This window comes from Vombatus ursinus, unplaced genomic scaffold (assembly GCF_900497805.2).
Source record: "Vombatus ursinus unplaced genomic scaffold, bare-nosed wombat genome assembly UNPS02014792.1, whole genome shotgun sequence".
In the NCBI taxonomy this organism is placed as follows: domain Eukaryota; kingdom Metazoa; phylum Chordata; class Mammalia; order Diprotodontia; family Vombatidae; genus Vombatus; species Vombatus ursinus.
The window spans coordinates 974439-986485 of record NW_020954570.1 but is presented as its reverse complement, the minus strand read 5'-3'; the positions used below and the strand labels follow the sequence as shown (position 1 = coordinate 986485).

Here is a 12047-nt window from a genome sequence, read left to right as displayed (position 1 = left end):
ATAAAACATTATCATCTATATTTAACATATATAACACCCTAAAATAACTTATTATAGATGTGTTAACAAAAGAAAATATTATCCAATGCTACATGAATTTCAAAAACATCAGCACCAAGTATGTGCCTGGTAGAAGTTCATTAGTTCACATTAAAGGATGGGTGATTACAACGAATTACCAGATTTTATCATTCCTTCTTTCATTCAGTCATTCACTCAGCAACTAGAACAATTGGCCTCTTATCTATATTTACCTATACTACAAAATTAAAAAAAATACATATATATTTACTCATTTTTTTTGTAAATAGTATTTTTCCAATTACATGTAAAGATAGTTTTTTAATATTCACTTTTATAAGATCTTGAGTTTCAAATTTGTTCTCCCTCTCTCTTTCCCATCCCCCCTCCCCAAAAGGTCAAGCAATCTGATATAGGTAATACATGCATTCATTCATTTTTACATGTACAATTTACTTGGAGTAGTTTATAATGTGTCACAGCATCATACAAGTTTATAGAATGTATACTTTATATTGTTCTGCTCAGGAACTAAGTACATGACCTAATTGCTAACTCCATTTAATAAATCTTACCTGACAAAAGAAAGATAAAAATGTGGTTGGTATTTAGGAATTAAGCAAGTAGGAATTGTCAAGATCTCAATACGCTTAATCTATAATAGACTAAAATATAAAGTTTGCAAATAAGAAAAATATCCAGTAATGACAGCTTGGAAACGAAACAATAAACGAGGGATAGGAAGAGCAGATTTGGTCATAAGCACCTTGTAAAATGAGAATATTTCCTTGTGTAAATATTGCCACTAACTGACAAATTAGAGTATATTTGAAGGAGAATAGTATTATTTTGTCTGTCAAAACTTTGGAAAATGATGCTGATTTATGAGGGAAAGGCAAAAATATCAAACTGATGAAATAGGCGAAAGCTCAGAGAAGTCCAAATCCAGTATGATTAATCTAATAATATGATTAATCTAAAATAATATCACAGAAGGGCAAAAACACATGAAAGTTTACATGGCATACTAGATAAGGATTTGATCTGGTAGTCAAAAGGACCTGGGTTCAAGTTCTGCCTCTGGCATATACTAGCTGAATGACCTTGGGAAAGGCTCCTTAGCCCAGGCAACTTTCTAAGACTATAAGTTATAGATGAGTTGCTGATCTACATGGATGAAAGAAGTTTATACAGGAGTTCTCTTAATTGATAAAGTCATTGGTCAGGAAACCCTCCAAAAATAAATAATAACCATAGAGATAGTATAATATTGCATTTAGCCTCAAAGTAAATTTTACCTTTGTGATGTCCATGCATCATTACCATATCAGATTTTACTGGTATGGGAATATTAGCCTCTGGTGGTATGGTTTTGAACATCGCTGGATCTACGTTCTGTGTACAGGTCATAAAAGAGACAGCATGCTTTGCTTCCATGTAATACATAATGTATAAATTACACATTTCATCACTGGATGTGCCTCTGTTGGGAAAAGGAAGAAAGACAGAGAGAAGGGAGAAAAAAGAGACAGAAGAGGACAGGGGGTGGAGAATATGAATTAGTAGGTACACCAAATCAGAGGTTTACATAAATTTTATTCTTAATGTAAGAAACATGAATCAAGAAAAATCTGCCAGCACTGGATTAAGGGTAATAATGTAGTAAGAATATTTTATAACTTACATTAAAAACATATCATAGCATTAATATCAAAAGTTTATATATAATTATTTCTTTCTACTTAATCACAAAGAATAATAGTTTGCAGCTACTCCATGGATAGCCCTGAGATATCACAGATATGACATACCAAGTTGTTAAGCCATTGACATTTCTCTTCCCATTTCTTTTATTCTTTTCAGTCCTCTATTTGTTATAAAATCACATAAACATTGGTGATTTTTTCATAGCAAATGTCTTAAGTTAGTCTATTTCAGAACTTTTCAACATGGATACCAAATCAGATCAATAATTCATTAAAATAATTTTTAAAAATTTATCCTAGGGCCTATAACCTTGTCCTCTCTACTTAAATCTTGGTCAGGTTCATTAGAATGTATATGGAATTACAACCCTAAATACACTCAAGGATTTTTCTCGATATTTGACCAGGCAACACAATCAAATTTTTCTACAGTACAGAAAATGAAATTGGTTGTAGGAGCAATGAATTTGGCATCAAGAGTCCTCAGTATGAATCTTGGCTGCGAAACAAGTACCTATATAACCTTAAGTAAGTCGCTTAATTAGCTATTCTAATCACTTTTCCTAATCTGTGAAATGAGGTGGTTGAACTAACTGCTATAGTCTCCTGCAGCTCTCAAATCCTATGATCTTATGGCAGCATGTATGACATGAAATATTATTAGAAATAATCTATCTCATGGATTTATGCCAAAATGGGCTATCCTATTCAGCCAATGTTCAACAGAGATTAAAATAAAATTTTTCTTGGGGGGGGCAAATAAACTATAATTTGAGACTTTAAGAATGGCCAATTATTTCCTCGACTGAAGGGCTTCCTCAAATATATAATATAGTTTATTACTATATAATACTATCACACTGTTTTAAATAATTCAATATTTGAACTCTTCATGGAAGTTTCACATATTAACATCAAGAGAATATTTTAAAATTAATGTTCATAATTTTTCATCAAGCCTACACTTTAAAAAAAAGTTTTGGGAATTCACAGTTTATTACTTGGAAAAATATCAATGCTGACTTCTCCACTGATGTCACGCTGAATATTCACTATAGCAACAGTAATGATACCAGCCATGGAAGCAGAGAAAAACAGACAGTCTCAACAACCAATAACTCTGTCCCAAAAGGGGAGTTAGTTTCTTTAGGCTAATTTGGGGTCCCTTTGAGATTCACAGAAAATGAATTCCTGCCACAGAAAGCTCTGTAAACACATAAAGAAAGTAATACCATTTCTCACTATATGAATCTGATACCTGTCCAGTGCAATTGCCTCTTCCATAAAACATCAGCCACTGGTGATATGCATCCTCAAAATAGACACCTGTTCACTAGACATATCTTCATAATAACAAATACCCTTTTAGGAAATGCATCTTAATAGCTTCATTGTTGCCCCCCCCCAAAAAAAATCTCCACCAATGACTGGTGTGAGTATGAGTCAGAGACTGCTACAGCATTATCTTGCTTCTCGCTATCCAGAAGGAGGGAGAGATGAGGGAAAAAAAAGGGATTAAACAGTTCCAGCTCAGTGAACTATTGAACTTCCTTACAAAAACGGAAAACAAAACATCCAAGCAACCTTTTCAAATTAATGAATGGTAAAAAACCCTTTATAAATATGATTATGATATATAGATTCATTAAGCCTAAAGGTAGAGCTTGGGCACTAGCTTATGTGTAATGTTTATTTGGCAACTTCAAGTCTGAACTTTTACAATGGAAAGAAGTATAGATGTGTACACTATAGATGTTCAGGCTAATTTCCGTAGTTGTAAACAAAATAATAGCCATAACTGTAATTGAAATTACCTGAACTGCTGGGGGGGGGGGAAGACCAATTATAGAAAAGAAAAATTATGCTTTTTGAATCCTGACTGACATATTATTGTTGTGTAATGGAAGGAACACAGGATTGGGAATCAGGAGACCTATCTAGGTTCTGGTTTTGAGTAAGTTACTATCAATGGGTATTACTTTGGGCAAATCAATACACAATTCAAATTTATATCTAAAAAGGTGGGGACTAGTCTGGTTTTCCTCCATGTATATCACAAAATACTACAGAACTAAAGTAGCTACAAATGTAAATAGTATACTTATATATATATCCAATTGGAGGGTTTTTCTACTAACTATAATAGGCAAAACTGTATATTTATTCCTTTATTATAAAATAATCCATTCAGAGTTACGCTAACTTGGACAATGACCTGTTTTGAAGTGAGTGAGATAGCCAAAAACGAGATGCTCTGCTAAATTATAATTTTGACACCTGTATCCTTGGAGATCTTTTTTTTTTAAGACCTTTTCTTTCATACATATTTGAATGAAGATTCTGAAATTCTACTTCTACAAGCAGTATTAGAGTGTAAAAAATTAAAATATAGTAATAAGATTCAAAAATATTTCAGTTATGTCAGATCACAGCAAGTATAATTTATTTCAGACAAAGGCAAAGTAATTAATCTGTGAGTATGAAATGTAAATGGAGAAATATGCTAAATCACAAAATCAGGAAGAGGATTAACATTTTATGGGACTTGGAATGAGGGAATACTGCAATAACCAATATAGTCCAATATAGTCCTGAGAAGAAAGAAAATGCTAGGCAGTCATAGAGAGAAATACAAAAAGAAGGTAGCATGGTGAAATTGTCTTATGCTGAACTAAAAATCATCACAAAAGCAATGGCTTATTGCATTATAAAAGGTGTGCCAGGGGGCAACTAGGTGGCACAGAGGATAGCACACTGGCCCTGAAGTCAGGAGGACCTGAGTTCAAATCCGACCTCAGACCAAACACTTGACACTTACTAGCTGTGTGACCCTGGGCAAGTCACTTAACTCCAATTGCCTAAAAAAAATAATAAAGAAAGGGTGTGCCAAACGAAGCAAAGGAGATAGTGAGTCTTACACTTAAAAAATCTCCATTATCAACGAAGCTGGAAAAATAAGGACTATGGCAGGATTTTTTTCAAAAAAAGACAATGTTTTATATGTCTCTAAAGTATTGCTTTTTTTAATCTTTCATGGCATTATGTCAACTTATTAGGGGCAACATGGCACAGAGAACAGAGAAAGAGAAGCAAAGCCAGGAAAAGCAGGGGGTAAGTCTTGCCTCTGACACATACTGGAGATTTGACCTAGCGCAAGTCCCTTCACCTCTCAATCTTCTAGGCAACTCTCCAAGACTCCAGGTTGCAGAGAAAGTGCTGACCTGCGTTAAGAGAGGGGATCTTCCTTATGCTGGAGTTCCTTAAGCCAGTGAAATCACAAATCTAGTCCCTACTCCTAAGTCAAATTATTAGAGGCCTTTAAATATAATAATTTGTTAGAAACTTAACTTGAAGCAACATAAAAAATAAAAGTTAGTTTGAGTAGTAAATATATACTGAGTATTGAATATATATTTAGTGAATATTATGTTTAGTGAAAATTGTCTTGATATTTTTTCTGAAATTTTAACATCTCAGATGATGATTTTTAACTTCCATTCATGTGTAGCAGGCTTTTGATGACACATCTCTGCAGAGATCAGCTGTGTGAGCTGGGAAATATAATCTAGCATTGTTTCTATTCCAGGAAGGAGAGAGACTTTTGTCACCTCTGAGCTGAGAATGGGACAGCATGGGAGTGGAGAATTTGAACTACCTTTTCTTTTTTTGGGAAAGAGAGATGCTAAAGGCTGGACCTGAATTGAGTCAAGTGGATGATAGCACAGAGAGGAAATGGCAGTGATAGAAACTGGGCATTTGAGACAGCTTGACTTCATCAGCTACAGTTTCCACTTGCCAGGGCTCCGATGATACTTTGGTTGAACTATTATATCTCTCCAGGAGACTGGGAAGGGTGATGGTATTCTTTTTCTCTTCTCTTTCTCTGCCCAGAATAGCAGAGATTTCTTTGTTTTTAAAGTCTGTTCACAATTCCTGGTTGAATTAGTAATTTAAAGCTGATTCACTACTGATAAAAATCCTAACTGCTTTGTTTTGGGTATGTCTTTACTTGTGATAAAAGTCCTAACTATTGCATTTTAGGTATGTCTTTCCTTATGAGGTGGAGGACTGAAAAAAAAAAAAGAGAGAGACAGTGAATAGCTCATGGTACACAGAGATTAAAAGGAAAAAAAAAAGGCAAAGTTTAGAATCTACATCCAAAGTGCCAGGCTTTTTCCTAGTTGGGGGATTGAACAAAACAAGAGAATTCCAATGAGTTTTGATTTATTAATGATTTTCTGAGTTTCTCAATAGCAGAAAAAATATTGAACCTTATTAATATGGACCATCAATCTTAGGTGACATCCAAGTCATATAGTAAGCAGATTAAAGTACTGGATTTACACTTGATGCTTCACTCAGAAGTGATTAGTCTAAGCCAAGTTTACTTCCCTCTCAATCCCACGTCTCTGCCCCCTACCACATCTCCAAGCCAGGCCAAAGGACTTATGGCTCCTGATTGAGGTCACAGAGTGGAGGTATTGACTAATACTCCATTTTTAATGAAATTGGAAAAATAAGGAGACTGGTAGGATTTTTCTCAAAAAAAGAGTTTTATATGTCTCTAGAGCAATTTTTCATGATAATTGGTTTTTTGTTTGTTTGTTTGTTTGTTTTGGCAGTTGGGGTTAAGTGACTTGCCCAGGGTCACACAGCTAGTAAGTGTCCAGTGTTTGGTCTAAGGCCGGATTTGAACTCAGGTCCTCCTGATTTCAGGAGCAGTGCTCTATCCGCTGTGCCACCTAGTTGCACCTCATTGTTTTTCTTTTTTAATCTTTCATGGTATTATGTCAAATTATCCCTAGGGAAGCTGGAATAGTTGGAAAATAGTGACTCCTGACACATTCTGAAGGTGGTGGCCAGTAAGGAGTAGTTGGTTTGACTCTAGTTGCTATACCTTGTTTCAGAGAACTTGTGTTTTTTACACTAGTCATAATAAATAAAAATAATTATGCAAAATTGACTGACAAAATGACTGATTCTGGTGAAATCTCCAATATCCCAAACTGAAGTTCCCCAGCTTTCTACTGAGAAGAAGAAAGTGTGTTTCCTTCATCCAGCCTGGTTGAACAAGATGAGCAATTGCATTTATTCTGAGATGAGCTGTCTTTATCGCTGTTTTCATTCACACCACTGTAGTCATAGTATATGTTATTCTTTTGGTTCTGATTTCTTCATTCTATATCAGTCTATAGAAATCTTCCCTTCTCTGAATTCAATTAAGTTTTCATTTCTTATGGCTTAGTCATATTCCAATAAATTAATATCTCACATTTTCCTCAGCTACTTCTCAATAAATGGGAACTAGCTTTTTTTTTTCTTCTAGGTTTTTGATGCTTGAACAAGTGTTGCTATGAATTTTTGGTTTTGGTCTAGACCTGTGCTGTCATTGGTATAGGGAATTTGTTGTGAGGTAACTCCATTACAAATCAGCAAGGGTTCTGCAACTAGCAGTTCTAATCAATTACCTGGAGAATTGATACAGTAAGTGACTTTCCTGGGTTCAAACAGTCAGCATGTATCAGAAGCAGGGCTAGGTCTTTCTGCCTTCCGAGACCAAACCTCTATTCAATACACCAAGTTACCTCTAGCTCCTATGAATATTATGGTATATGTTGAACTCTTCTTTCTTTTTGATCTCATTGAGGCACATACTCAGTAGTGAGATTGAAGTGTCAAAGGATGTGAAGAGTATAGTGATATTTCTCGAATAATTCCAAATTGTTTTGTACAATAGTTGGGAACAAGTCATAGTTCTCCCAGCAATAAAAAGCATTAGTGTGCTTTTCTTCTCATGGCCTAAAAGTTGCTTATTTCCATCATTTCTGCCAATTGTATGGGTGTGAGGTGAAATCTTGGAATTTTAATTGAGTTCTCTTTTTATTGGCATTATGAATAATTTTTACCATATTGGTAGTTTGGATTTCTTCTTTTGAAAATTGTTCATATCCGTTAACCACCTAAATATTTAGGAGTGGCTCTTAATTCCTTACATATTTAGCTATTAGAATTTAGCATAGATATTTAAAACTAAAGGAAGGGATTCTCTTCATCTATCATGATTTTTCATTATCATTCTTTAAGAAAGAAACCAACAACACTGCATAAAGAAATTATTCTTTTGGTTACCCAGGTCTGCAACTCTGGAGTCCTCCTTGATTCTTTCCTCTCCCTCATTCCACATTACCAATCATCAAGTTTTATTGATTCTCCCTCCAAAATATTTCTCCCATTCTCTACCTTTCTTTATCTCTGCATAACCCCTACCCTAGTTTCTTATCATCTCCTGTTTGGAATATTGAAATAGTCCCCTAATTGGTTTCCTGTTTTTAATCTCTTCCCTCTACAATGTACACGGCTTCCAAATTGATGTTCCGAAGTGTCAGATAAAAAAAAATATATTTCAATGGCTCCATAATGCTTTTGGGATAAAATACAAAATATTTAGGCTGGCATTTAAAGCTATCACATGACTTCCACCTAGCTTTCCAGTAATTTCATTTGACTCTCCTTCATGTATCTTTTTTGGGCTCTTTCCTTCAGATGACATTTTATCTCTGACCTCTATACTTTTGCATGATGGTCCTCTGTATTTTGAATGAAATTATTCTGTTTCTCCAGCTTATGGAATCCCTAATTTTCTACAGAATCCAACTCAGGGGTCATTTCCTACTTTCAATCATCCTCCCCATTATTAGCATTCTATCCCCTCTTTTTCTTTTCTTTTTTTTTCTTTTTAGGCAATTGGGGTTAAGTGACTTGCCCTGGGTCACAAAACTAGTGTCAAGTGTTTGATCTGAGACTGGATTTGAACCCAGGTCCTCTCGACTTCAGAGCTGGTGCTCTATCCACTGCACCACCTAGCTGCCCCTTATCCCCTCTTTTTGTATTACTTTGTAAGTACTTCAAATTTACTTTCTATTTACCTATTATATGTATTTTGTATCCTTTTCTTGAAATACAAGCTTTTTGAGGGAATTTTTGTTTTACTAGTTTCTCTATCTCCAGGCTTAGTGCAGTGCTTTGTACATAGTAGATACTTAACAGATGCTTACTGAACTGAATTCAAACTAGGGGAGAATTATTTCATTCAAAGATTAACTTTTTTTTTTGGTAGCCAGTTAGCCCTACAATTTCAGCAGTATAAGGATGTCTTACTGTGGAAACTCTGATATAAACAAACATCTCTTCTGCAGTAATTATAGTCTTAAAAAGTTGCTTGGAGAACTGAGAAGTCATGTGACTTACCCATGAACTCTTCCAGGCTCCAAGTCGGGCTCTCTCTACTTACTGTACCACCTTGCCTCACCAAAAGTTATTGAATTGTCACTAGAGGAATAACACTGAGAGAAGAATATTTGAAGTAAAATTTGTATATACTGTTTCTATTAATTTGACCAATACAATTCATTTCAGATATCTGTGACACAGGAGTAAAACCCTTATTATCTAACGATTTATTACCATTTCATATGATAAGGAAAATTTTCATTATAAGAAATGAGGATTTGTAAGGTAAGGTAAGATTTGTACCTTATCTAAAATTTGACTTGGAATGGATATAACAATTGTTTAATTTGACAGTTTCCTTATAGAAGATGTGTCATGGATTCAACAGAAAGATTAATTATATCAAGAGGAAAGATACTTGAGGAAGTCGTCCCTATTGATAACAGAACACCAAATAAGTTTTAATTCAAATGTGTAAGTAGGTAGGCTCAAGAGTCCAAATCTATATCAGACTTGTGGAATTATGCTAACTTTCTAGGGGAAGTGGGAGTTGGGAAAGGACATTCATGGGTAAGGCAAGTACAAAAACATCAGATGGAGATTGCTATGTGAACACTGATTTTAATTGGAGGGAGGGCTGTAAACTGTGATTTCACTATTACAGGGAACTTTCTAGGGAACCTGCTGTTAATACAGACTGGTTGTATGACTGTGCAAGCCATGTAATCTTTCAATGCCCCCAGGCAAGTCTCTAAAACTGTAATTTGAGGAGAAAATGCTGAACCAGATTTATGGAGCAAGTTCCTCAGTAGGATCTCCCAATACTGATGAAATCACAGCTGGTTGAAAGAAATCATTTTAAAGTTAGAGTTTGCCAAAGACAAGCCATTTAGTCAAAGCTTTGGGGATGTTATATAATATTCTTTGAAGATAAAAGATGACATACTTCAAATACCAATAGAAAGTCCTCCTGTTCAAGGCATAGCTACAAAGACCTTCCTTCCTGCTGCATGGCAATAGGAATTTAGAGAACAAAGTATCCTCAAATCAGACAGTCTGAACTAGATCATATGGGATGAGAACAATGAAGGGCTAGTCCAGAGGTGGGGAACCTGCGGCCTCCAGATCACCTGTGGCCCTCTAGGTCCTCAAGTATGGCCCTTTGACTGAATCCAATTGACCTCCAGGCCACAGTTGCCCACTTACGGGCTAGCGCTTTAAACATCTGAAGGAAAGACTCCCACACACTGTGGAGATCATAGATCTCTTGAAGTACTAAAGAAACAACCATTTTAACCTCACACATCTAATTAAAAGACCTATCTCCCCCTCTGTTCCACCCTTCCCCCCCATATTAACACTGGAGATTCCAGAGGATCAGTCCTTGTGTTTGTATCAGCAGCAGATGCTGATGAGGGCATTTGGGTTCTCATTGGTTAACGACTTTCATTTTGGGTCTGATTGTTTTCCCTTTCCCTAGTCAAGATTCCCAAAACAGTTATCTAAAGTTAACTGGAGGTTGATCTGTAATTCAACTTTGCAGATAAGACAGAACAAGCTGGGGTGAAATAGTCTCCTTACTTAAACTGGTGAGTTCACTGAACTCGCTCTGATGTAATGCGGCACCTGAGTCTTTATAAATTGCCAGTGATGCTACTAAGCTATTTCTGGTGTGGTCATTTGTAACCCAATGTTTCAGTTGAATATTTCATTTCTCTCTTTATGCAGTAAAGTGCTAATGCCCTTAAACCAAGTGCCCCACCCTTAAACCAATAATATGATGTTGTTTTGAGAAACAGAGCTCAAATACAACCTTGGATAAGTCACTTGACCTCTCTGAGACTCAGTTTTTTTTTTTTAATCTGTGAAATGGGATAATAATACATGTACTACCTTCTTCACAAGATGGCCATGAGGATAGAAGTCAGGAAAACATTTCATCACCTCTCACTTGAACTATGGCAATAGCCTCTAAATAGGTCTCTGAATTTAATTTTTCCTCTTTCCAATTCATCTTCCATATGGTTGCCAAACTGATATTCCTAAGTCATGGGTCAGACCACATTACTCTCTTGTTCAAGAAGCTTCAGTGATTTCCTATTGCCTCTAGAACAGGAGTTCTTTACTTGTACTTCACAGTTCTCCAAGGGGTCTGTGGATAGATTTCAGGGGTCTGTGGATAAGGGAAAAATTACATCTCTATTTTCACTAACATTTCTTCAATTATTTAAAAACATCATTCTGAGAAGCCAGAAATCTATAGGCTTTACCAGACTGCTAAAGGGGTTCATAACCTGAAAAAAGGTTAAGTCATCAATAAGCATTCATTAAGTGCCTACTACATGCAAAGTTATGTACTAAGTTCTGGGCATTCAAAGACAAAAATGCAACAGCTTCTGACAATACAGAGCTCACATTTTCCTGGAGGGATACAACATATCACAGCTAGGTGGCACAGTGGATAGAGCACCACTCCTGGAGTCAGGTAGAATTGAATTCAAATCTTGCTTCAGCTATCTATTAGCTGTGTGACCCTGGCAAGTCATTTAACACTGTTTGCCTCAGTTTCCTCATCTTTAAAATGAACTGGAGAAGAAAATATCAAAGCACTCCAGCATCTCTGCCAACAAAACCCCAAATGGGATCACATAGTCAGACACAATTGAAATGACTGAACAACAACAAAAACAAATTTACAAAGTAATCTTAGGTAAAAGGGAGAATACTAATACCTTATATAGAAGGTGAGACCTGAGCTGAAACTTTACGGAAGTTTGGAATTCCAAGAGGTGGAGCTGAAGAGGGAGAGCGTTCTGGGCATGGAGAACCTCTCCAGAAAAGTCACAGAGATAGGAAATAGAATGCTGCATTTGGAAAATACTAAGAAGGCCAGTTTATTTGCAAAGCCTTTCTAGTAATGTTAGATAAACCCGGAAAGAACCAGATTGTGAAAGGCCTTAAATGTTAAGTGGAGGAGTCTGCATTTTTATCTTTGGGACAATGTGGAACCATTGAAGCATCTTGGGAATGGGGATGAGATTGTCATACATTCCTTATATTTTAAGAACATAAATAAACAATATTCCTAGG

The 12047-nt window shown here is 35.7% G+C and overlaps 1 protein-coding gene across 5 annotated transcripts in view; it reads right to left on the bottom strand.

Annotated features, from left to right (window-relative positions):
- Nucleotides 1–12047, bottom strand: part of PAM (peptidylglycine alpha-amidating monooxygenase) — a 354803-nt gene that overhangs the window by 87226 nt on the left and 255530 nt on the right. For all 5 annotated transcript variants that reach the window (XM_027869176.1, XM_027869178.1, XM_027869179.1 and 2 more), the window contains exon 14: nt 1320–1504. In XM_027869176.1, coding sequence (XP_027724977.1) covers nt 1320–1504 — 185 coding nt within the window. The remainder of the gene's footprint in view (nt 1–1319; nt 1505–12047) is intronic.